This window comes from Lissotriton helveticus, chromosome 1_1, assembly GCF_964261635.1.
Source record: "Lissotriton helveticus chromosome 1_1, aLisHel1.1, whole genome shotgun sequence".
Taxonomy (NCBI): Eukaryota; Metazoa; Chordata; class Amphibia; order Caudata; family Salamandridae; genus Lissotriton; species Lissotriton helveticus.
This window is the reverse complement of record NC_136057.1, coordinates 1,742,756,993-1,742,782,984: the sequence shown is the minus strand read 5'-3', so window position 1 is coordinate 1,742,782,984 and position 25,992 is coordinate 1,742,756,993. Positions and strand designations below refer to the sequence as shown.

The 25,992-nt window shown below is 43.6% G+C and overlaps 1 protein-coding gene across 1 annotated transcript in view; it reads right to left on the bottom strand.

The window, feature by feature from the left end:
- The window catches only part of MAST1 (microtubule associated serine/threonine kinase 1), a 419,095-nt gene that overhangs the window by 187,438 nt on the left and 205,665 nt on the right, over window positions 1–25,992 (bottom strand). Inside the window, exon 3 of the mRNA XM_078689234.1 lies at window positions 17,780–17,868. Within this exon, the coding sequence (XP_078545360.1) occupies window positions 17,780–17,868 (89 nt within the window). The remainder of the gene's footprint in view (window positions 1–17,779; window positions 17,869–25,992) is intronic.

Genomic DNA, 25,992 nt, shown 5'->3' with positions numbered 1-25,992 from the left:
TTAACCACCTACCTCACGCCCGAGAGACATTTGGCAACCACTTCAAATACACCTTCTAGAAACACAAGACGACTCTGACCACATTCCCGATTTGGTGATTTAACTAGACAGGTGCACGGAACCCTTGCCTCTACAGATATACACAATTACAATCTTAACCAATACGTTCTCAAGTGATGGGTACAGAATTAACTGATGTTGCGAAATTGATAAAATGTCAATGTTGATAATAATAATAATAATAAAATATCTTTATTCGGCTTTACACATTGGCAAACCATAAAAGCAACATTTTGATAATACAATTTCATATCTTAGAAAATAAAAAAGTAAGCGTGTTGCAAGCTAATATTCAGACAGAGTCAAGTTAGTACGTTTAAAATAATGGAGCGTATTGTTTCGTTACATCATCTGAAACCACATCCAGAATACAGTTTACAGATTTTTCCTGTGCTTCATGACGCATTTTGAAAAGTTCAGGGTGTGAAAACAAACTGATTCAGATTCTAGCAATTGGAGGCGAAGCATTGCAGGACGACATTGTCTCAGTCCCCAATGCCTTAACAGAGGTAGTAGCCATATTTTACGATGCGGAAGGTGGAATTTACAAAACAATATTGTGTGTAAATTATTTTGTTTTGATTCTTCGTCACAAGGACAGACAGGAAGGTTAAATCCCACTTATTTCCGTCATGGAAGGCTACTAGTCTGAAAAAGAGGTCTAGCCTGAATCTTCTCAGTAGCATCCTCTCATAGGTACTAATCTGTAGTGTTAGATAAGGCTGGATGGAATGTGTGGCCTGGATCATATTGGCATGAAGGACCGAGGGTTTCATGGACTCAGAGGTCAGTCTCAGTGAATCTAGGTGACTCAGTGCCAATTGTTTCAGCGCTCTCTTTGGTAAATCGATAATGCCTTCCGGTTGGAAATAGTACTTCTCCATGCCTAGGTCTTTAAGGAAATTTCTAATGTATCGAAGCCATGTTATGTTATTAGTTTGGTCAAGAGTCATTGTCTCTGCTGCAATTGTCTGTGTCAGTGAGTTTTTATCAGAGGTCCAGATGCGCCTCCAAAGCAGTAGTGGCTGAATCTTTATAAGATCCTCTAAATAGGGGACACCAAGTTCCAGATGAGATGCATAGATAGAAGTGCATCTCGGTGTTGCCAAGAGGAATCTAAAGAAAGAGTTTTCTACGACCTGAAGGGTAGTGACGTCTACGTGACCCCAGAGGCCCGCCCCATATAGTGCAATCGCCTGACACTTTGCACTATAAATTTTTAGTAACTCTACTGGTGCCCTTCCCCCCAGTCTCTGAGAGAAGCTCATCAGGGCCACTGTGGCTCTTTTAAAAAGGTGACACCTTGCCCCTACTGCAGGCCGCCAGTTCAGTTTTTTATCAATCATAATGCCTAGGTACGGGTACTGGGCAGTTACCTCAAGTTTTTGACCTTTGAGATAAATGCTCCTCACTTGTTTTTTCCCACTGCCTGCTATCATGACGAACGTTTTTTTAACGTTCCCATGTAAATCCAGCTTGCCCATGTAGTCAGTGTACCTATTCAGGGACTTTTGTAGTTCGCGCGGAGTGCGCGCCAAAATGACGGCATCGTCTGCATAAAGCAGAGCGGGAATCAGGCGCTTTTTTTCCCGTGGGAGGTCCTGGGCCCCCCTCAACATCTCTTCTTCAAGGCCGTTGGTATACAAAGAGAATAAGAAGGGGGCCAGGACACACCCCTGCCTGACTCCACGCTCCACGCCAAACAACGCCGTCAACTCCCCCTTTAAGCCAAAGCGCACCCGCGCAGAGGCTCTAGAATATAGTTCTCTCAGGAAGTCTAAGAGAGCAGAATCCACTCCCATTAGTCTCAGAATTGTCCAGAGCTTGGCGTGCGAGACACAATCAAAAGCGGCGGACAGGTCTACGTACACCATATAGACCATGTCCTTCTTTGCTTGGGTGTATTTGCCCATTAACAAACTAAGATTAAGGGCCTGCTCCACCGTGCCAAACCCCTCTCGAAATCCAAACTGGAGATCGGAGATAATGCCTTTCTCCTCAGCCCACTGCTGGAGTCGCTCGAGGACTACCCTGCCTGCGACTTTCCCCAAGGATTCCAGCAGTGAGATGGGGCGATAGCATGCAACATCCTGACGATCCCCTTTCTTGAAAATTGGGACCATGATAGAATTGGTCCAAGATTCTATCAGTCCCACTTTTGCTGCTGCACTACACACTCTAGTGAGAATAGGGGCCCAGAGATCTAGATTATATTTGAAGAGATCGACGGGGACCCCGTCTGGGCCCGGAGCCTTCCCATTTTTGCTTGCTTCTAGTGCAACTAATACCTCAGAGATGTTAAACTGTAGGGATATTGGGTACTCAACCATTGGGAGTGTGTTTTCTGTCCCTCCTGATGTTACTGTGTTTCCAAAGATTTTAGAAAAGTGGGACACCCATTTGTCTTCCCCTATGGCCACTTCTATCTTGGGACTATTATCGTCTGTTAGATAGGGAGATCTAACTGTTCGCCAGAATGCCTCGCTGTTTTTGGAGAGAGCACTAGTGTAAAGATCATCCCATAGCTTCTGTTTTAGTTCTTGTATTCTCAGTTTGCGCGCCCTACTATATTGTTGTCTACAGAGTTGAATCTGGGCCGAGTCTCTAGGTGTATTTTTTAGAGCCAGCTTTAAGTTGGTTAAGGCCGCTGTGCAGCTATGGTTAAACCATCCTTTGGTGGTTGTATTCAAGCCTTTGGGATTTGCTGTGAGGAGGCTCTTAGTTTTCTCCAATATTTGGGTAAAGTTATTTAGGACAGCCTCATCCGTTTCTTGCAAATCCAAACATTTAATTATGTTTGGATAGGCCGCTTTTACCAGTTTTCCGGTAATTTCAGCCGGGTTTAGCTTCTCCCATTTTAGTGTGTACCCATTTTGTTTTCCTATCTCTAGTTTGTTCTGGGCGAGTGTTTTCTCTATGATAGTGATTAGGGGTTTGGACTTATCTAAGTGAAGATCCAGCCTCAGGGCGGAATGATCACTTAAATTATTATTCCTGACCTCAAAAGAATTAACTCTGGCTGCCAGTCCAGACGAGAGAAGGATGTAGTCAACTGTCGTTTGGCATCCCCTACCAACATAAGTTGGTTGTAAGGAGTTTGTATCTAGGGTTGACCTATTGGCTATTATTGGTTTTTCTCAACGTGTGGGCATGGGTGTAAATTAAAGTCCCCTCCCCACAGAAGATGGATTGCCCCTTTTCCTGTCCTTGCTTGACGGAACTGGGTTATTTTCTCCTGTATATTAGAGAGAAGGGTCAAAAACTGTCCCTCTTCTAGGTTGTTATAAAGGTTAATTAGAAGAATGGGGTCCTTGTTCTTAAAGGCCAGGGAGATTATTTGGAAATTTGGGTCAGACCCAACTATCGTCACTTTTAGGTGGTTCACAGTGTTTGCGATATACGTAGTCATCCCTCCCTTCGGTCTGCCTGCGTTACAGGTCACGGCTGGGATAAAGTACGTTTTATATCCTAGAAGGTGGAGTTCCACTGTGGACCATGTCTCTTGTAGGCAGATAATTTTCCCCTGTTCCAAAAAGTATAGAGCCGTCCCATCCTCGATTTTAGGGCGGAGACCCGCCACGTTCCAAAAGAAGATGGGTAAGGGCGGTGGCACAGGATTAACCGCCACTTCTTCGTTTGCTGGGGACATGTTGATAATAGTTTAAGAATTGTCATAAATGCTGTCTGAAATGTACACGGTATGGACTGTATCTGCCATCCTATGGTTTGTCAACTGTATGTTAAAAGGTAAATACAATTTTAAAAGACTCCAAGACTTAAATACCAACTTATGTCCAGATTTCTTAATTTCTGAGCATAAAGGTCAGAGAGTCGCTGAAAACACTTTTAATAGGAAGTTTTGGCTGCCATCTTTGCACATCGATTCATAAAATATGTCAGAACTTGTGAAACCTGGACTTAAAATAAGTGAGACTCAGAAACAATTAGGGGTTCTTTTAATCCCTGAGATTCCAATAAGACTATAGGAAATATTTTCCATTGAATTCTTAGTCAATGTGCCTTATTCTGACGGGAATACAGCTATCACGGCGACTGTAGATTCTTTTACCAAAATGGCCCATTTTCAGCCTTACTTAAATGAACTTCTGTTACTGGAATGGTAATAGTTTTCTTAAAAGACATCTTTAGACTGCATGGTTTACCATCTAAAATATTTTCTGATTGAGAATCACAATTTGTTTCCAGATTCTGGATATCTTTTCACACACAAGTGGAAAAAGGAAAGAGCTGAAACCTCAGGATTTCATCCACATGCAAATCAACAAACAGGAAGAATCAACAAACTTTTGAAGAATATCTAAGTTGTTATGTTTCAGCCTCTCATAACAATTGGAAAGCTCTGCATCTCACAGCAGAATTTGCTTACAATAACACTGTTCATTCATCCACAAGATATTCTCCAATTTGTGAATATCACCCTCCATCCGTTCCTAACATTCCTGAAACCAAAGATCCAGTTCCAGCTGTTCAGGAAATCTTAACAAATTGAATCAATTTCTTTCCTCTAATCTTCATCTATCCATATTCCCATAAAGCAGACAGGCATAGGCGCACTGACTGCCCCATCCTCTAGGTTTGGGAATGAGGTTTTTTTGTCAGAATCAAATCTTCCTAGATCCATTCATTCTTCCAAACAGAATCCTAAATTCTATTGAACTTTCACAATATACCGGATTATAAATCCTGTCAGTGTAAGGTTAAATATTCCTCCCTCTGGAAATATCCATCCCTCATTTCACGTCTTATTGCTTAGGTCCTATCTTACTTATTCTGATAAAAGATCTTTGAAACAAATTCCAACCCCTATTATTATCGGTGGCCTAAAAAAGTTCAGGTGGAGGAAGTCTGTGAATCCCATTTTAAGAGAGGGAAACTTCAATACCTAATGAATTGAAAAGGTTATCATCTTTGTGACAGCTCTTAGATACCAGCTGAAGCAGTCCAAGCTCCATTCCTCGTTAAACAATTCTATGGAAACCACCCTGATCAATCTGGAGCTTCTGTCGGGAGGCCGAGTGTCAGGCATTCACCCAATGCCCATGGACCTCCGATGATTCAGAAAGTAGGATTCTGATTGGCAAGGACGTCTTCAATGATTCCCTATGGAGAGGGAAGGGAGCACTCTGTGCAGCCCTTATGTTGGTGCTTTAGCCACCCTCAGGTCTTTCCGAAGAACCGGGTCGCGGCACTGCTTTTCTCCTGAGTACGTGAACACTTCACGGGGTCCAGCTGGACTTCAGTGCATAATGGGGCACACTTGAATTGATTGTTTTTGTGCTGGTGGTGGGTTTTGCAGTGCCGGAGGGCTTATCCTAATTACATTTTTGTATGTTTTTACACTCCTTGTTTTTCCCTCCGTGAAATGTTTTCCTCATTATTATTGTTTGTTAAGTTCTTTCCCGAACCAAAATAGAGGCATTCTGGGGAAGACTTGTGCTTTCCTTTTTTTTGTAATCTTTTTATTATTTCAACAAAAAAGTTACATACATTATCAAAATTTAGCAACAGGTATTTTCTACATCAGAGGGGGCTTCTGTGAGCTGTTTAAACTGTATTTACTGGGGCCTGTGCACTTCGTTTTTTGGCCAGCAGGGGAGTAAAGCTTTATTCAAACAGTATTGTTAGATTTCGAGTTAGTAAAGCCTTTACCTGCTGAAGTCCAAAGTTGTGGATTGAGCCTGTCTGTCTCCTAGGAGATTCTGAACAGGAGCAAGCAGCTTCCAACTCCCTGGCCAGCAAACTTTGTCTGAGGTTGCTGTGACCTCATATGGTTCATCAGTCCAACAAGTACCGACTTGCACCCACCTGGGTGATCCACTATTGAACTACAAGTGCCAGAATCCCGAGGGGCGATCCGGAGGAGGGGCTAGCGGTGTGCGCTCCATTGCGGTGGTTTCTACTATTTGGCTCCCTTGAGCTTTGAGCCGACGGGCTCCTGGATGCTGCCCTGCGTGCCGGTTCGGGCATCGAGGCCATTGACGGTTGTTTGGCGGCCTTCTCCTCCACCCCTAACCATTTCTCTACTGATGAGGGAAGTTATCCCGAAACCCGAGCCATGTCTCGGGCGATACCCAAAAACCCGGGACATGTATCGGGTCTAGAGATTCATCAGTCCAACAAGTACCGACTTGCACCCACCTGGGTGATCCACTATTGAACTACAAGTGCCAGAATCCCGAGGGGCGATCCGGAGGAGGGGCTAGCGGTGTGCGCTCCATTGCGGTGGTTTCTACTATTTGGCTCCCTTGAGCTTTGAGCCGACGGGCTCCTGGATGCTGCCCTGCGTGCCGGTTCGGGCATCGAGGCCATTGACGGTTGTTTGGCGGCCTTCTCCTCCACCCCTAACCATTTCTCTACTGATGAGGGAAGTTATCCCGAAACCCGAGCCATGTCTCGGGCGATACCCAAAAACCCGGGACATGTATCGGGTCTAGAGATTCATCAGTCCAACAAATACCGACTTGCACCCACCTGGGTGATCCACTATTGAACTACAAGTGCCAGAATCCCGAGGGGCGATCCGGAGGAGGGGCTAGCGGTGTGCGCTCCATTGCGGTGGTTTCTACTATTTGGCTCCCTTGAGCTTTGAGCCGACGGGCTCCTGGATGCTGCCCTGCGTGCCGGTTCGGGCATCGAGGCCATTGACGGTTGTTTGGCGGCCTTCTCCTCCACCCCTAACCATTTCTCTACTGATGAGGGAAGTTATCCCGAAACCCGAGCCATGTCTCGGGCGATACCCAAAAACCCGGGACATGTATCGGGTCTAGAGATTCATCAGTCCAACAAGTACCGACTTGCACCCACCTGGGTGATCCACTATTGAACTACAAGTGCCAGAATCCCGAGGGGCGATCCGGAGGAGGGGCTAGCGGTGTGCGCTCCATTGCGGTGGTTTCTACTATTTGGCTCCCTTGAGCTTTGAGCCGACGGGCTCCTGGATGCTGCCCTGCGTGCCGGTTCGGGCATCGAGGCCATTGATGGTTGTTTGGCGGCCTTCTCCTCCACCCCTAACCATTTCTCTACTGATGAGGGAAGTTATCCCGAAACCCGAGCCATGTCTCGGGCGATACCCAAAAATCCGGGACATGTATCGGGTCTAGAGATTCATCAGTCCAACAAGTACCGACTTGCACCCACCTGGGTGATCCACTATTGAACTACAAGTGCCAGAATCCCGAGGGGCGATCCGGAGGAGGGGCTAGCGGTGTGCGCTCCATTGCGGTGGTTTCTACTATTTGGCTCCCTTGAGCTTTGAGCCGACGGGCTCCTGGATGCTGCCCTGCGTGCCGGTTCGGGCATCGAGGCCATTGACGGTTGTTTGGCGGCCTTCTCCTCCACCCCTAACCATTTCTCTACTGATGAGGGAAGTTATCCCGAAACCCGAGCCATGTCTCGGGCGATACCCAAAAACCCGGGACATGTATCGGGTCTAGAGATTCATCAGTCCAACAAGTACCGACTTGCACCCACCTGGGTGATCCACTATTGAACTACAAGTGCCAGAATCCCGAGGGGCGATCCGGAGGAGGGGCTAGCGGTGTGCGCTCCATTGCGGTGGTTTCTACTATTTGGCTCCCTTGAGCTTTGAGCCGACGGGCTCCTGGATGCTGCCCTGCGTGCCGGTTCGGGCATCGAGGCCATTGACGGTTGTTTGGCGGCCTTCTCCTCCACCCCTAACCATTTCTTTACTGATGAGGGAAGTTATCCCGAAACCCGAGCCATGTCTCGGGCGATACCCAAAAACCCGGGACATGTATCGGGTCTAGAGATTCATCAGTCCAACAAGTACCGACTTGCACCCACCTGGGTGATCCACTATTGAACTACAAGTGCCAGAATCCCGAGGGGAGATCCGGAGGAGGGGCTAGCGGTGTGCGCTCCATTGCGGTGGTTTCTACTATTTGGCTCCCTTGAGCTTTGAGCCGACGGGCTCCTGGATGCTGCCCTGCGTGCCGGTTCGGGCATCGAGGCCATTGACGGTTGTTTGGCGGCCTTCTCCTCCACCCCTAACCATTTCTCTACTGATGAGGGAAGTTATCCCGAAACCCGAGCCATGTCTCGGGCGATACCCAAAAACCCGGGACATGTATCGGGTCTAGAGATTCATCAGTCCAACAAGTACCGACTTGCACCCACCTGGGTGATCCACTATTGAACTACAAGTGCCAGAATCCCGAGGGGCGATCCGGAGGAGGGGCTAGCGGTGTGCGCTCCATTGCGGTGGTTTCTACTATTTGGCTCCCTTGAGCTTTGAGCCGACGGGCTCCTGGATGCTGCCCTGCGTGCCGGTTCGGGCATCGAGGCCATTGACGGTTGTTTGGCGGCCTTCTCCTCCACCCCTAACCATTTCTCTACTGATGAGGGAAGTTATCCCGAAACCCGAGCCATGTTTCGGGCGATACCCAAAAACCCGGGACATGTATCGGGTCTAGAGATTCATCAGTCCAACAAGTACCGACTTGCACCCACCTGGGTGATCCACTATTGAACTACAAGTGCCAGAATCCCGAGGGGCGATCCGGAGGAGGGGCTAGCGGTGTGCGCTCCATTGCGGTGGTTTCTACTTATATGGTGTGCTAGTGGTTGGCCCATGTGTACACTGATTGGTGGTTGTATCTGGTGTTTCTATTGGGTTAGGGTTAATGTCCTCATTGGTTGGGTATTTGAGGGTTCTGATTGGTTTCTCGGTCTGTGATTCAATCATTGCAGGGTTGGGACTAGGGCTAGGGTTAGGATTTCTATTGGAAGTAGGGACTAGGGCTTCCTATGTTATTGGTTGTTGGGAGAAGGGTGGGACTAGGGCTAGGGTTAGACCGTTAATTGGAAGTAGCTATTTAGGGCTTTTGGTGTGATTGGTTGTTGGACCAGTTGTGGGACTAAGTGTAGGGTTAGGCTTTCTATTGGAAGTAGGAACTAGGGCTACCTGTACCATTGGCTGCTTGGACTTGGGTTGGGACTAGTGGTAGGGCTAAGGCCTTTATTGGACGTAGAGATCAGGGTTTTTGAACTGACTGGGTGCTTGGACTAGGGCTAAGATTGGCAGTAAGGTCCTGGTCTCCTATTGGTTCTAGATGTTAGGGCTAGTGTTGTGATTGGATAGTGTTAGGGCTAGGGTTCCCATTGGCTGAAGGGGTCACCTGATTACTAGGGCTACAAAAAAGGCCAGGCTTAGGGCGTCACAGCCCGGGCGTCGAAGGCTAAGGGTGGAGAGGACAAGGGTAGTTGCCTGTTTGGGCCTGTTAAGGGTGGAGAGGACAAGGGTAGTTGCCTGTTTGGGCCTGTTCGAGACTGGTCGGGACTAGGGCCAGAAATGCTGCCCTTTTTCTCATTTAACAATACCCAGCCCACACCATCCACAATCACTCAGAGCAACACACTCACACCAAATATACACCACGCACAACACTATGCACGGATTAATGTACCAGCCTGCACTACAAACCCAACCAAACCACATCTACACACCCTACTATCCCAACTACCACACATATCCACCATCACCCACAAACAGTACACAAATTATCCTATACCACTAACCAATACACTCATTACTAACACAACGCCAATCAACACCATAAATAACGACATCCCACTCAGACACACTCTCCCTGCTGTAATTACACCTAACAGTCCACCTTTTATCACTAACAAATATATAATGATCCTTCCATCAGTTGTCCAACAAACACCCTCCTCTCCCTTCTACCATAACACTATCCACCGACAACCACCTTATCTTCAGATAACTACTCAAGATCTGGCTCTTCCCCACATAAGCACCATACGGAAATAGACATTTACAGCATATCCCTCTGTAAATAAGCATTTGTTTTCACTATAGATATTTACCTATCTTGGGGCTAGATGTAGGTAAAGCATATTTACCGACCCTTAAATACCGAATTTTACCGATTCGGTATTTAAAAGTCGGTAAATATGAAGGGGGGAGATGTAGGGAAATCCAGATGTTTATTTACCGATTCGGTAAAAGTCGGTATTTACCGATTCGGTAAATACCGACCTGTAATGCTCCATTCATTCCTATGGGCTATGAAGCCCATAGGAATGAATGGGGCATTACAGGTCGGTATTTACCGATCGGTAAATACAGATTTTTGGCAAGGGTGCAGGGGGTGTCACTTTGACACCCTCTAGCACCCCCAAAAAAGGTTCGGGGGCCATATGGCAGGCATACCTGCCCTAAGGGCAGGTCTGCCTGTCATATGGCACAGGTGTGCATGCGCACATTTGCATGCACACCTGAATCGGTATTTCACCATCAAATTGAATTTGATGGTAAAATACCGATTTCTAAGGCCTTGTGGGACTCATAAGAGTCCCACCTACATATCGATTTTACAGATTCTGTAAATATACCGGTCAGTAAATTTACCGACCGGTATATTTACAGATTCTGTAAAATTACCTATCGGTAAATTTACAGAACGGTAAATTTACCGATTCTGCCCCCTACATCTCAAATGCCTTTTACCGGTCGGTAACGGCCGAATTCGGCCGTTACCGACCGGTAAAAGCCTACCTACATCTGGCCCTTGGTGTATTACTTTATAAAACATGTAAAACAATTATGTTGTTAAGAGACGAAAAATAAATAAATAAATAAATAATAATAATATTCATCAATAAATAAAAATCATTTTTGGTCTACATGTTCATACTTCCATTGTTCATCTATGTACCTTCCATGTACTTGGATCTGTGTGTCTGTTACTTTTCTCCTGCAAAAGCATATCCAATGCACTACCCTATTTCTCATCCTGTGCCTCTATCAATATATTTAATCTAAATATACTTACTTCGTTTATGTATCTATATACTTTCAATGTACTTATAGATCTATATATTTATCACTTTCTTCTAATTTAGCATTTCCAATGCACTAGCCTATTTCTCAGCCTGTACCTCTATCAATATATTTAATCTAAATATACTTACTTCTTTTATGTATCTATATACTTTCAATGTACTTATGGATCTATATATTAATCACTTTCTTCTAATTTAGCATTTCCAATGCACTAGCCTATTTCTCAGCCTATACTTCGCTCAATATATCTTCTAGCCCAACCTTCTAACTCATCTCAAACTTCTTTCTACTACTCCTTTTAATGCACTACCCTATCTCTCATCCTATAGATCTATCAATATATCCTCTACATCCACTCTCTCATTTATCCCAAACCCCATACTACTACTATGATCGCCAAAATAACCTTTTCTAGACTCTCTCCTGCTTTACCCCTCCTGGCATCATCTGACACCTCTTTTACTACACCGATCCCCTAAAACAAACATTTCTAAACTCTCCCCTCTGACTCCTTCCCTCCAAAACTTCTTTTTACTCATCCAAAAGCCTCTTCCTACTGCTAAGACTTAAAAAAATAAAAAATAAAAAAATAAAAATCCTTCACTCTTTTATCCCTCCACTATCCTTTTTCAATCAAAATTAACAGACTAACATGTTTCACTTCTCAAATTCCATATTCAACTATACTAATATACTGCCCAAATAACTGAATAAGATATCTACTACTCAAATTACTTCATATTTATACTAAACTAATTTTCAACACTAATCCTTTATGGGTTCTGGAGTGGCGTGCTACTCGCCAGAAAAGCGGTTCAACACCCATCAGGGGTAACAATTGCTATATGAATGCAAATCTTTCTTCCCCTTTTATCCATCCGCTATCCTTCTCACTCTAAGTAACAGACTAATATCCACCACTGAAATGACCTCATATTTCACCATATTAATTCACCACTAATCCTTTATAGGCTCCCTGAATAGCGTGCGTCAACAAGCGCTAAAATAATACAAATCTTTGTCCTCCTCTATCCTTCTGCTATCATTCCAAATCCAAATAACTGACTAACCTATCCACCACTTAAAATGTACTTGCATATTTGACTATACTAATTCAACACTAATCCTCTGTTGGTCCCGGAGTAACGTGCTACCCGCCGAAAAAGCGCTTCGACGCCTCGTCAGGGGTAGTAAGCGCTATATAAATGCAATTACAATACAATACAATACAATATCTCATCATCACATTCTTCCCTTCTTTGCATTTCTAGCTCCACTGTTGGGGATACACATAGGTTGCCCCGGTAAGCATTCCATCTGCCCCATTTTCTATCCCACTTCTTCGGACACCCCGACTTCTGCTTTCTTAATAAGAGTTATTTAAAGAAGGACGACGGAGTTACCCGGTGTGTCACAAAGTTTCTACTGAGTTGAGTCACCTACCTGTGGTTCTTTTGTTTGGACCGGTACTTTTGTAACTCACAGATTTCTGAGCTTTTGTTTTGTCTACGTTAGCCTGGCCCGAAACTTTGGAGGTTACATTTTCTGTATTCAGCTTTTTCCCTTCCAAGTTCTGGTTCTGCTTGTTTAAAGTAGTTTCAGACTTGAAGTCAATGTGGTGTCAGATATTTCCTCAAGAGCGAAGAGACTGACCCTCAAGGTGGGTGTTAAGAAGCCTATTACATTTCTCTACAACTATATTTGGAAGGGGATGTTGTACTGAGAAACTGTGTGTGTGTGTCTGTGTGCTGCAACTCTTCATAGTGCATAAAATGTTATATGAAATGGGATGCAGGAGTGTGTCTCGCTGTTTGTTCAATAGGTCATTCCAATACATGCTATAATATGGATAAGCTTATCCCTTGCCAAGCACTGAACATGAACTTCTAGTGGACTTAGTGGTACCCCCCAACCAGATCCCAAGGAACCTGAGTTAACATGACCTCCAGATCTTTATGCAGAAACCTGAACAAAATGTATCTCAGAAGCAGACCTATACAGACAGCTATACCAATGGAAAGTTGAGTAAGAGCCCTCTTTTTGTTCTACTGGCTGAAGAAGTGCCACTCAAATTCTCTACCAGGCAATTGAACTACTGAGACCTGGTCAGTGCAGAAATCCTTAAAATCCAAGTGGTGGTCGCATGATAACCTTGATCAGAAACTACTGAGTCCTTTTAAACAACAATAGATTGACCACTGAGTCACCCTGTTGCTGCCTCGTTTAACACAGAGCATACCCTTCTATTCTTTCTGTGTATCTGCCACGTGCTGTTGTTGGTATTCTTTACAGAAGTGCCTATCACCTTTATCTCTCAGTAACACCTAGCAAAGGGAGACAGAACACTGGTTAGCGATTAAAAAGGGTACAAGCCGATGAACCTTCTTGCACACAGCCCTATTAAAAGCAACTTAGATGGTGAAACAAAAGAAGAACGCATCGGACCTTGCGTCTTTACCATGGCTGTCAATAACATACAAAATGGTCATTGAGGGTGACAGAAGAGACCCATCCTATAGAAAGTCATCATCATCAGATACCGTCATTTAAAGTGAAAAGCCAGACATTTTGGGCTATTAAACAAAACTGCATGCTGGATGGGGGTGAATGATCACAGAACTGCTTGATTTGTGAAAGTGGCTGTTGGGAGTGGAAACTGGCACTCACTTTTGAAGAATAGAGACTTATTTCTCATCATCAGACATGAGAGAGAGAAATGCAGAAAAGGGAGAAAGAAGGAGGAAGATAAACACTGAGAATATTTGGACAACAGGAAAAAGAAGAGATGAAAAATTACTTGCAAGAGTGAGAAAGTAACAGGAAGTGTTGGGTGATGGAAGAGGCGGAATGAAAGATGAGGTAGTATTGGTTTTCAGCAACAGATTCCTCAAGAAGCTATTGCCTCCTGCATTCATGTTTATTTTTTCAAATTCAGATTGTCCTGTATAATATGATCCAAATACACAACTGTCCTTGCAAATCTACCTCCTGCTCTTTTAATGCAAGACTATTCATGGTCTTGCCAATATCTGGATAGTGGCCCAAGAAAGGTACTGTCCCCCAGCTCCTACTCTAGAGCGCTTGAAAGTATGAGCTCTAATCCAATCGGTGGAAACAAGGCTTTGACCACTTGGCTTGAAGATGCACCATTCCACCACTTCATTATCCTGGGGTTAGTTCCTTTGAAGAAGTTTGATGAGCGGGTTCTATACTGGATTATTTTGAATAGGCCATGTATGCAGTGGCGATATCAGCTAGTGCCCCTCACAAAATACCCCAATGCCCTCTACCATGTCCCTCACCACTTCTTCTCCTAAATATTCATATCCTTCCCTTCTACCTCCACACATGCGGCCTCGCCAATATCGTTGGAAAGCACCCCGGAAGGCTGAAATACTCCCATCATTTTTTTACCACTGTGTATATATTTTGTTTGTCCATTGTTCCTGATGATATATTATGTTCTTTCATTGCTACTAACACTACCGACTGTCTCATTCTTTGTACAATGATCTATTATGTATGCAGCTATATAAAAACATCAGACCATGAATAAATAAATACATATATGAAATGAAATGAAAATGGGTACTTATAAAGCGCAAAGCTACTCCACAGAGTGTCCCGGCGCTGAAAGAACCACCGAAGGCAGGCACCAGAGCCCGAAGCCGGAAAGAAAAGAGAAAAACTATTGCTGGAAAAGCCAGGGTATATCATTCTATTAGATGCATGGGGCCATGCAAATTAGATGAGTTTTTTCAAATAAACTTTGCGTTTTACTAAAATAGGAACATGTAACGCCCTTGGGTTAAGGAGGCCCAGTCCTCCAGCATCCTTCCCACTGGAGTCTGTCTAGTATAAGAGCCAAGCTGGCTCAGACACTGGGCAATTGGTGACTAGTGGAAGGTTAGGTAGGATGAATCGCCAGGAGACCCGAAGATGTCCGCATGATAAAGGAGAACTGCCAGCAGACCCCTGAGGTGACAGGTGGTTCCCTGGGAGGAAACACTGCCCATGTGAAGGAAAATAAGGGACGACAACTTAGCTATCGTTTAGGCTTAAAAGTGAAGTCACAGAACTCTGTGGGACCCTTTGATCCCCAGTTCTCTTTCCATGAGTAATTCAGCGCTGTTCATGCTTGAAAGGGTATGAGAGACGACACTTGTGAGTCTAATGACTGCATTACGCCCCACCTGGGAGCAGAGGCCAGTAGGGGCTGCAGTGAAGCTAGAAATCGATTAGAGGAAACTGTCTTTGAAGAGAAGCAGAAACAAACGAGGGGGCAGATGAGGAGTGTGGTCAGCTAAACCAATCACAGCACATTCAGCCTCTCATGCAGGGAAGTAGGATACTGGCTATTGAATGAGGTGAGCATGTGGCATGCAGACTTGTGTGCACTGGGCTTGTGTTTAGATGTGTTGGGACACAGGACTTTAATACTGATTGTACATAGTATGTATACATAGAGGGATGGGGCTGAGATGTATACTGCAGGAAAGGCCTGCCAGGCAGTGGGCTGACTCTATATTGCAATGAAATATTATCCTACAAACAAACGACATCCACAATATCAACCGTTACAGTATATTTCCAAGGTAAGTGTCGAAAAGTGAAGGTAGAGAGATACAATAGTTAATAAGGGCCATATGTATCATTGTTGGAAATAATTTAGGGCCATATGTATCAAGCAAAATTGCATTCGCAAACCCCGAAATTCGGAGAATTTCGGCTTTTGCGAATGCCATTTTGCCAAATGGTATATATTAAGGCAAAATAAGGAATCGCAAAATTTGCGATTCCTTATTTTGCGATTGCATTTAAGGAATCGCAAATTTAGTGATTCCTTAAATGCAATGTAAGAAGTACCAAAAAAGTGCAATTTGGCCTTAAGGAATCGCAAATTACCACCAACTTCAAGTTGGTGGTAATTTGCGATTTATTTGAAAAATGCACTTTTTTGCATTTTTCAAAGTGCAATGTGAAGCACATACATGCCCTTAGGGCATGTATGTGCGCCACATGTGCACCCATGCTTATTTCAGGGGTGCATCAGGGTGTCCTTTTGACACCCCTTCACCCTTGAAATTATTCTCAATTTGCGATTCTCAAATTGCGAATCGCAAATTGAGAATAACTTCCCATTCATTCCTATAGGCCTCCTGGCCCATAGAAATGAATGGGAAAGCATTTCTTAATTGCGATTCGCAATTTGCTAATCGCAAAATAAGGAAATTAAGAAATCGCTAAAAAATTGCGATTTTTTTACATACATCCCTAGTTGCAAGTCTCATATAGCGATTTCTAAAAAATCGCTATTTGAGAATCGCAAATCAGGATGTTGATACATATGGCCCTTAGATTCGCTGCAAATTGCAATTAGGTCATCGCTATTCCTAATGTATGAAACTGCATGAGCTTCATTTAGCGATTCTTAGTGGGTCGCAAATCAACCTACTTCAAGAGTATTAATGAGGTAGGTTGCAATTTGCTACCCATTAGGAATCGCTGAAATCACGTGGATGGTGGCCTGCTGGGGTCAGCAGACCACCATGTCCGTGATTGCTTTTAAATGAAGAGATCATTTTTTCTTAAATGCAGCCCATTTTCCTTAAAGGAAAACAGGTTGCATTTTAAAAACGTAAATTGAAATGTTTTCTTTAAATTTTTTAAAAGCAGAAAGTGGTCCATGGGACCCACTGGCTGCTCAGAAAAAACTTTTTTCTACCATTCCCAAAGGGGCGGTTCATTTGCAAATGGGTAACCACCTACTTGAAGTAGGTTGTAAAACGCGAATGTTTTGCAACCGCATTTTAGTGGAAAACATTCTTACATACCCCAGCAAAGTTGGTATTATAAGGGACGCCTTCAACACGCCCCTTCCTAACACTGAATCCTAACATGTTACTGAATCACAAATTGGAATTCCTACACACTACTACACAAAAATGCATTTTACCAGTCACAAATGGCCCGATTCTTTGAATTAGGCCATTTGTGACGAGTAATATACATTATAAATATGGCACTAAGTACCTACATTGATTATGTAGTGGTAGTTAATATGTTTGCAAGTTGATATTTCAACCATAAAATCGGGACCTTCAACAGGAAATAATCCAATGTCTTTTCTCTTATTTACAGTTCAAATAGCAAAGGTTGGTAGCTACTTTTATCCTGGATGTAAACATGAACACAACTCCTATTTCATAAGAATGTGAAGAGAGCCTGCGCTTGCTCGGGGGTGGGAACTGCACCTCCTGGTAGGCTTCTCCTCTGCCACTCCTGGTTGGACATAATAGAGGCCTAGAGCACTTCAGGCATGATATTCAACCCCTCTTGCCTACTCTGGTCTACAAACCTGCACACTACCAACCAAGACAATATCAGGATGGCTTCTTACCCGGTTGGCCAAAATGTGGCCAAACTGTCAAGCAACTCTACCTTTCATAGCTCAGAGCGTTAATCTGAGCTTAAATAATACGCCTGTTTGCTGCAACAGGATGGGAGAACCTCTCTGAACCCCACACACAATAAATAGATAGACTTTAGTCGCGTAGGCCACTCTATAAATCCCTATTCTATAGCAAACATGCACTAATTGCAGAGTAGCACCTTACATGACCACCAAAAGCACCTGGGTGTCTCATCACACATGAGAGGCACTTTGCAAATGCTAGAAAGAAAAGAGCAAGCCTGTGGTTGGTTTATGCATGGAAACAATAGACTTCTACCCATCCTACAAAAGTGTTGACAACACAACCTAACAATGGGTACACATGATGCAGACCTCTGTATAACACACGGTAAACGCTACACATTGTAGTCTCACCCCACCAACTCCCACATGGTATCCAGTGGGTTGAGTCTTACCTATATGTCCAGGGAGAGGGGAGTGCGGCCGCGGAAGAGTTGGGGAGGTGTTGGTGAGAATAAGACTCTTCCTGTTACTGGTTCGGCAGCTGCATGAACAGAGAGGGAAAGCAATAAAGAAACTTGAGTAAGTCAGGAGGTAAAGAGAACCACGGAAATAGAGAACAGGCAGAGCACATGAACCAGTCTGTGATAGCAGGATACACAGCAAAAGAGAACAGTGAGAACATGATCCATCTGAACAGAGTCCAGGGAATCAGAGGAAGAGAATAGACAGAATGTAGGAATGAGTCTGGAGATATAATGAACCACAAAAACAACACAGGCAGCGCATTAAAAACTCTGGAGATCTAAAGAGTCACCGAATTAGAGGACAACAGAGAGAACATTGAACCCATCTAGACACAGAATAGCATTTTTAGTGAACAGGAGTAAATTTAATAAATAAACCATTGAGGGTGGCAAAAAATGCAAACGAGAACAAGAGAGCACACATGTAACAGTTTAGACACAGAAATGTTATGTCTGGAAGGGTATTCCTGGCAATACATACGTTACATACAAGTCATGACTGATTGTGTGCCAACCTGAATGTAATCATTCCTTAGAGTGTGTGCAGCAGGCTTAGTGCCTAACTTACTGACTGGATGGCAATGTCGAAAAATGTTTGCTCAATCCCTATATTTTACACAGAGTCGCAATTTGTCAATAATAGCATTAATAAAACAGAGTGGTGGTAACTTTCTGCTCCCTGAAAGCTGTAGAGCTATGTGCAGAAATTACAGCCGCTAGGCTATCCGGCTTTGTTAGAACCTCCCTGGGAAGCAGCCGCGACTCATGGAAGGTAAGAGCGGTGGGGCCGGTTGGGGGGAGGCGGGGGGATTTCGACGAGGGAAATTAAATAAATAAATAATTTTCCCTCGTCATCGTCTGTCGAAATCCCGCCTCACCCGGGCCTACCGCTCTTACCTGTGTGGGCGCGGCTGCTGGGAAGGACCTTCCAACCACTGCTTCAAAAGAGACACAGTGTTCCGAAGCACCAACATTACGGCTGTGGTGCGCAAGAGCGCTCCCTCCTCTCTCTGTAGGGAATCATTGAAGACAAAGGTATAAAAGAATGGTAGGATTAAGGAGCAGGGCTGGACTGGCCATGGCGGGCATCGGGTGTTTCCCCAGGAGGCTTGAAGGTTGGGTGCCACTTTTACAGTGGGAGGAGCCAGTTTTGTTACTGGGGGTGGTTTTGCAGCAGTGCTACAATATCGGACCCCAATAACAGAAGCAGTAGTGCTTCGCACTTGCCCAAGTCCGTGGGGACGGGCTAGTCCCACAAAATTGCCAGGACTGCTTTGGGTTCCCAGTCCGACCCTGCTGGAGAGGGGTGGCACACACGGACCAATTACTGAAGGGACATGTTGAGAGATCGATTTCCGACTGTAGGTCCAGTAGAGGTATAAGCAGTTCTTAATTTGAGCAGGTGCTTTCCGGTGCTCAGCACCGGCACTTAATGGGTTTCTGGTGCTCGGCACCGGCACATAATTGTCAACACCCTACTTAGAACAGTCCACCACATGGTGGCGCTGCTCATCTAATTTAGAGATGAACAGAACAATGGTAGTTTAGGACTACAATATACATTAAAATTGCTAATACTGGCCTCCCTAGCCATAACTTTAGCTTTGTGAACCGGGAATAATCTGAACTGTCGCATTCACATGTGGTAGAGATGGTTAGTAGTTGTGTTGGGAGCGATGACAAGGGCGATGGGTGGTGCAAGCTGCAGTGGCCTCCTGGTCAGAGCCTGGCACTAAATATTATACAAATTAAGCACTGGGTATTAGGTTTGTAGGGATACTGACATTAGTTGCCTTAACTAATCTTAGTTAAATAACTAAATAATCTGTAGAATGCTTATGCAAATTAGGTCAGTTGGACTAATAGAGTAGGGATGTGTGATGAAATGTGACTGCAGCATTTTTAGTGTTTAACCTAACTTTAGTCACAACTGCTGAAATGTTTGATATAAAGATCTCTATTCCGGTACATATGATTTCTAAATGAATTATGCATAGTAAATAAGAAATCAATATAACATTCTTTTGTGTGAGTTATCTGTTTCTGTGAGCTATGGTGAGGCTTCACCTATGATGGAGAGCTGCAGAAGAGAGACCCTCTGACAGGTTTATCTGACTCCTAATACCCCCATATCTAACAAAGCATAACTCATTAAAGAAAGGCCTGCCCATTCTTCTTTTCTCCTAGTATGGTACAACACGTTTTATTTCCTTTTGGGGCTAAAGAGATCTACTGGCTGTGCAACCCAAAATAGAGGGGAAGAAGACAAGAATTAGAGACAGGAGTTCAGTTCAACTACACCTTCAAAAGATGCTGACTTCAGAGGAATGAAGGCCACAAGGCAACAATCACATCACTTCACCACAGTGACATGTTGTAGCCGGTGGATTGTCGGGAGGAATCTTGTAGCCCAATGTGGCTGGTGCCAGCCGGGTCATTTCTGGTCCCAGCTGGGGGCTTGGGCTCAACCCACACCCTCATGTGTTCAATGATAAGCATAAAACATATATATACACTTGCCCTATGTGATCAGTAGCTACTGTGACAGCTACAGGACTTCACTCTCCCTGATCACTGTAGGGACACAACATGAGTATCACAGCGGCCTACCTTACTGGTTACAGTCACTAGTGACTGAAGACCCAAAAGCGGCATAAGGCCTATTTCTATTTTCTGTCACGGAAGGCCTATCACCATATCTAAGACATGGTGTACAGAAGCAGAAGTCATGAAAAATATTATTTTTCTGAATTCTTTGAAAAGGACTACTTTTAAAATGAACAACCACTTAAGCAATTTTGCTTAACAGAGAATTCCTCAAGCTGGTGGTTTCACCCTAATTTCTGTAACTGTGTCAATGGTACGTGTGAATTACTGATGCAGGACAACATCTGGGAACGTGTAGCTTATGCTTTCAAAATATAACCAGTGCTCCTGAGTAGCCCATAGATTAATATGTGTACCATATCTTGCAGTTTGTCAGCCCTGAACATATTAATTCCCACCTGTAACTCAAAATGTGTTTCTGCGCTTTCAAGTTTTTTGAAACACCTCTGCATTTGTGAAAGATACACTATTCAGAATACCTAGATAAACAAGTTCAATTTAAAATTATTATTTTTTTAAATCCACAAATTCACATACTATTAATCTCGAGTAGTTGTTATTGAGAAAAGTGTTTAAAAATCCACAAACTCATATACTTTCCATTCAAACTCGTTCTTAATAAAAAGTAAAATGTAAGAAATTTGCACCTTAAAAAAGTACAAGTGGTAAAATGTACATTATTTTAAAACAAATTTTCACAGTATCTTAATGTTAAATTGTGTACGTAATAATAAAACAAGAAATCCATAACTAACTTCAATTCAACTTCAAATTCCCTTTCAAACTATCGCTTTTCAAATTGTTGCATTCTATTATTACATCGAAGAATAGAGGACCTTCTTTCTAGCATATTGCAAAAGGGGAAAGGTGTACAATTGCAAGAACACAGATGATAAAGAAATCTCTTCGAACTTAGATCAAAATATTGGTTCTTCCCAGCATGAAAACTATAACTTAACTAAAGAGGTTTTTACAGCAATCCAAAATAGTGGGTGAAGGAACAGCTCTCAGTTCATACTTTACCTAAACAATGCTACAAATTAATTATATATTTTATTGCACGTGTTCCACACACCAGGAGTGTGGTTCTAATTTCTTAGATCCTTGCCCCATAAAGATGTTGCTGTCTACCTAGGAAATGTACCTTCGCCAGCTGCCATGACTTCCATGAGATCTATCTTCAATTTTAGGGAGACTATGTAAGGATTCAAAGTATTCGTATTCATAAGCGTCAGATCTTCTAAAACAGCATGCAAGTCCAAGTTGACGTTCAGCTTGCTAAAGCAGACAACTCACATGCAGTACTAGCTATCATCTTAACTGCATTTTTAGGTATTTCTGCAGAATTATCAAAACACTCAAATTTCTATGTAAAAATGATTTAGTAGCAATGAACTACAAAATCTTTTCATTGTGGAATTGCCCTGCGCCCAAATGAGACCTCGCGCAACCTTTCCAGGACCCTGTCACCTCTGCAGGTACTAAATTTAAGCCATAAATAAACAAGCATTATATATATGTTACATTTTTAACAAATGATAGTGACAAGCTCAGGGGTGTTGGAGAGGAGGTAGAGGTTTAACTGATTTCAGGTCAATGCCTCAGAAATCAAGTACAACACTGTCAAATAAAAAGATACACTGCAGAAAACCTCAGCCAACAGTATTTAGAACAATATCTCTAATGATTGAATTCCACACAAGGGTGACATAAGTTTAACCCTTTCAATGAGAATTCGTTCAAATCTATGAAAACTTGAAAAAGTGGTATTGCTGTAAGAAAAAACTGATAGTTTTGAGAAATCAACAAAAATTCAAACTGTGTTCAAACAACATACTTTTTGTCTCTTGCGGGTTCTCATTTTTATTTTTGAACTCAATGTTGTTCAAACAAAACATTTCAAACATTCGTCCTAGATTCTGCAACGTTATGTAAGAATTTTCCCTGGAATTGGTTGGTCACAGACCCCAATGTGGAGGAGCTTTCTGACAGCTCTTTATAAGTTCGGACTCAGGAGCATTGTTTACAAGGCTGGATGGGCCGGATGGATGTTGGCCATTTCCCCGGGAGGCTGGAAGGGTTGGGGCTGGTTTTGCAACAGTGGGGCCTGGTTTTGTTACTGGGGGCCTGTTTTGCAGCGGTGCTGCAATATCGGCCCCCAGTAACAAAAACGGCAGTGCTTCACTGGGGGAAGGGGTGGGGGGTTCTGGTCTGACAAAATTGTTAGGGCTGCTTTGCGTTCCCGGTGCATTCCTGTTTCTGTATGGCCATTCTTGGAGTGGTTTGGAATCACATGGAAGAGCTCCTGTCAAGCTGCTCGATTAAAAGGGAGAAGGTGTTCTTGATATGTTTTTCTGAGGTGAGGACTTAATGGCAGCTGTCTCAGCAGACTGTGATTCTTGTCCATTGTCTAATGGCCTTCCCTATGTTCCTCATCACTAATCTTTATTGAAGAGATCATTTGCTGCACCTATGCTGCAGTGATGCTGCTTCGACTATGCCTCGACAAATGTATGTATGTATGTATATGGTATTTGTTAGTCGCGTATATCACCCCTAGGTCTCATAGCGCCAGCAGATACTCAGGGAAGTCAGAAGAGGGGACTCGGCAGAACTAGAAAAGCCAGGTTTTAAGGGTTTTCAGAACCTCTTATGATCCGGTTCCAATCTGAGATATAGAGGCAAAGTGTTCCACTTTTCAGGGCTGTTCGGACTTTTGGAACTGTTAGGAGATGCTTACTGGAAGAGCAAGGAGTCCTGGCCGGTTGGTATTTTATCAGCTTATTGGCTAGATATTTTGGCCCTTTGCCGTTAAGGGTCTTGTGGACTAGACAGCATAGTTTGAATTTGATCCTATTTTTGATGGGAAGCCAGTGTAAGGTCTTCAAACAGGGCGCGGAGGGCGTGCAGGGAGGGAGGTTTAGGACCAGCCTGGCAGCAGTGTTCTGCAGGACCTGAAGTTTTGTTAAATGCTCCTCATTTAAGGAGGTGGGTAGTGCATTACCGTAATCTAGATGGCTAATGATTAGTCCCTGTACTTGGGGCATGCCCGAGGGAAGAGGAATCCATTTGAACATTTTCCTGAGATTACGCATTAGCCCATAGCTGGTACGCACTACATTGTTGATGTGATCTGCCATGGAGAGTTTATTATCTAGTGTTATCCCCAGATTTCGAGCTGCTGACTTAGGCGGGGCAGAGTCCCAAGGCAGACGGCCACCAGTCATCTGTCCACAGTTTATGCGCATCACCGAAGAGCAATATTTCGGTTTTGCTAGCATTAAGTAGTAGGTGGTTGTTTGTCATCCAGTCATTTATGGCCATCATGCACTGTTTGAACCTAAGTTTGGTATCAGTGGGATCTGGTCCCAGGGTGATTAGCAACTGCGTGTCATCAGCGTATGACACTGTTTCAAACCCATGTGCTTTGATTATTTTTGCCAATGGGGACACATATAGGTTGAAGAGTGTGGGACTCAATATGGATCCCTGGGGGATTCCCTTGTCAATTTTCTGGCTCTTAGAAGAAAAATGTCCTATTTGAACCTTGGAGGACCGATCTGGCAGGTAGCTCTTGATCCAGTTTAGTGCTGAGCCCTCGACACCAAACTCTGCTAGGCGCTCCAAAAGGTCTCCATGTGAGATGGTGTCAAAGGCAGCCGACAACTCAAGTAAACTCAGGATGGCGGATTGTCTTGTGTCGAGGGCAAGCCGGATGTTGTCCACTATCTCGAGTAAGGCTGTTTCAGTGCTATGAAAAGCTTGAAACCCTGATTGGGATGGGTCCAACAGTTTGTTATTTTCTAGATGTTTATATAGTTGATTGTTGACCAATGATTCCATGACTTTGCCGAAAAGAGGCTGTAGTGTAGTTCCTATCTTCCCAATAGGCTCTGCGCATTGGAATAATACCTACAGCAGTAAAGGCCTAGGCCAGACGTTAACTAGGTCTACTACTGTCGATACTAGACTTAATTTTTGGGTTTGCCAGCATAGCTCAGAGTTCGCTAGAAACTTTCTCGAATGTTCAAGGAGGAATTAACTTCCCTGATTAGACAAGAAGGGATTTAGTTTCTGACAACCATAGGACATGACAACTTTGCTCTCCCCTAATCAAGAGTCAATCTCAAGAGTCGTGTGAACAAAAGGCAAATTATTTTACTCAGTCAGTACGTGCATTCTTAGTCTCATCAGAATGTAGAGAAAAGGAAGAGACGGGCGTGTTCAATAAAAAGGTGTTATTTATTGATCAGTCTCTTTTCTCATACAAGAGAAATGGATCGATATTATTGCAATACTTATAGCTAAGTAAAGTGCATACATTAAAAGCAATAGTATAAAGTAATACTGTAAAAACATTGATATGGTTTCTAAGCCATAAGATGTTTAAAATGAATAAAATATATTTACATACACATATACATTTGACTAAACGTACTCAACTGGTGTTTCTAAATATGCCTACCCCGTGTACCTGACCTAAGTCTAATACGTGGGCGGGAATAGAAAGTTACAGTTTAAGTTAAGTTTGTTTTTGCCAAGTGAATAACTAAAGAATTCTCTGTGAGGGGTTATTCAGTTCTGTACCTGGAAGTTTAGGATGAATGAGGAATGGTATCTCTTTCTCTGCTCTCGATATTCCAGGCTGCCTGCGAGGGCTACCCAGAAACGCCGGTGCTGGATTCTCGGCAGGAGAAAGCAGCGCGTCTCTCAGCGCGTCAGGAAGGCGGGGCTGCTGCCAGCGGGGTCTGCTCTGCTCTCGGCTTCGGCAAGTATGGCTGCTCCGTCTCGTCACCACGCGTGTGTTTGCATAGGGCAAGATCGGTAATATTTATACCTTTAAGGTGCCGAGATTGACGTAAGGATGGACATAGATACGTCAATAAGGATGTCATACGACTTGCTCGTTAGCACATTCTTTCGCTAAAGTTCTCGGTGAAATCAAAACAATGGCCGCACGGATTTTCCAGGTTGTCATAGGTTTGATTTGTTATGAGAACGTCGTATGCCTTATCAGGGGCTGGAGGAATATCGCTTGTCTAATTAGATCGCAAGCGTTATGACCTAATCAGATAACACGTTCCTGTGCCGTAGTGTGACTGCGTCAGATAACGGTATCTGCATCATGGGGGTTTTCTGCCTCATGGGCTGACTGCTTAGTTAACTTGTTGGTTTGTTTAACTAGAATAGGGTCAGGAATAGGGGGATCGATTCAGAACCGATAGGAATACATGACACCCACTCCACGCTAACTATGGACATATTTACTAATCTAGGCATAGTATAACATAGTACAACGTACTATAGAGTAGTGTGTATACCTTACCACCCCAAAATACATAAATGCATTTTGAAATTTTCAAATATACTGAAAAAATTGCAGACATATATATATGGTATGCACTCAAGCTGTAGAAAAATGCCAAAGTAATCGCATTTGTATACATTATTGCTTATTTGGTATATGAGAATTACACATGAAATGGTTTCTGACAGAAAAAAGATTCGAGACCATTCCATCACAGAATAAAATA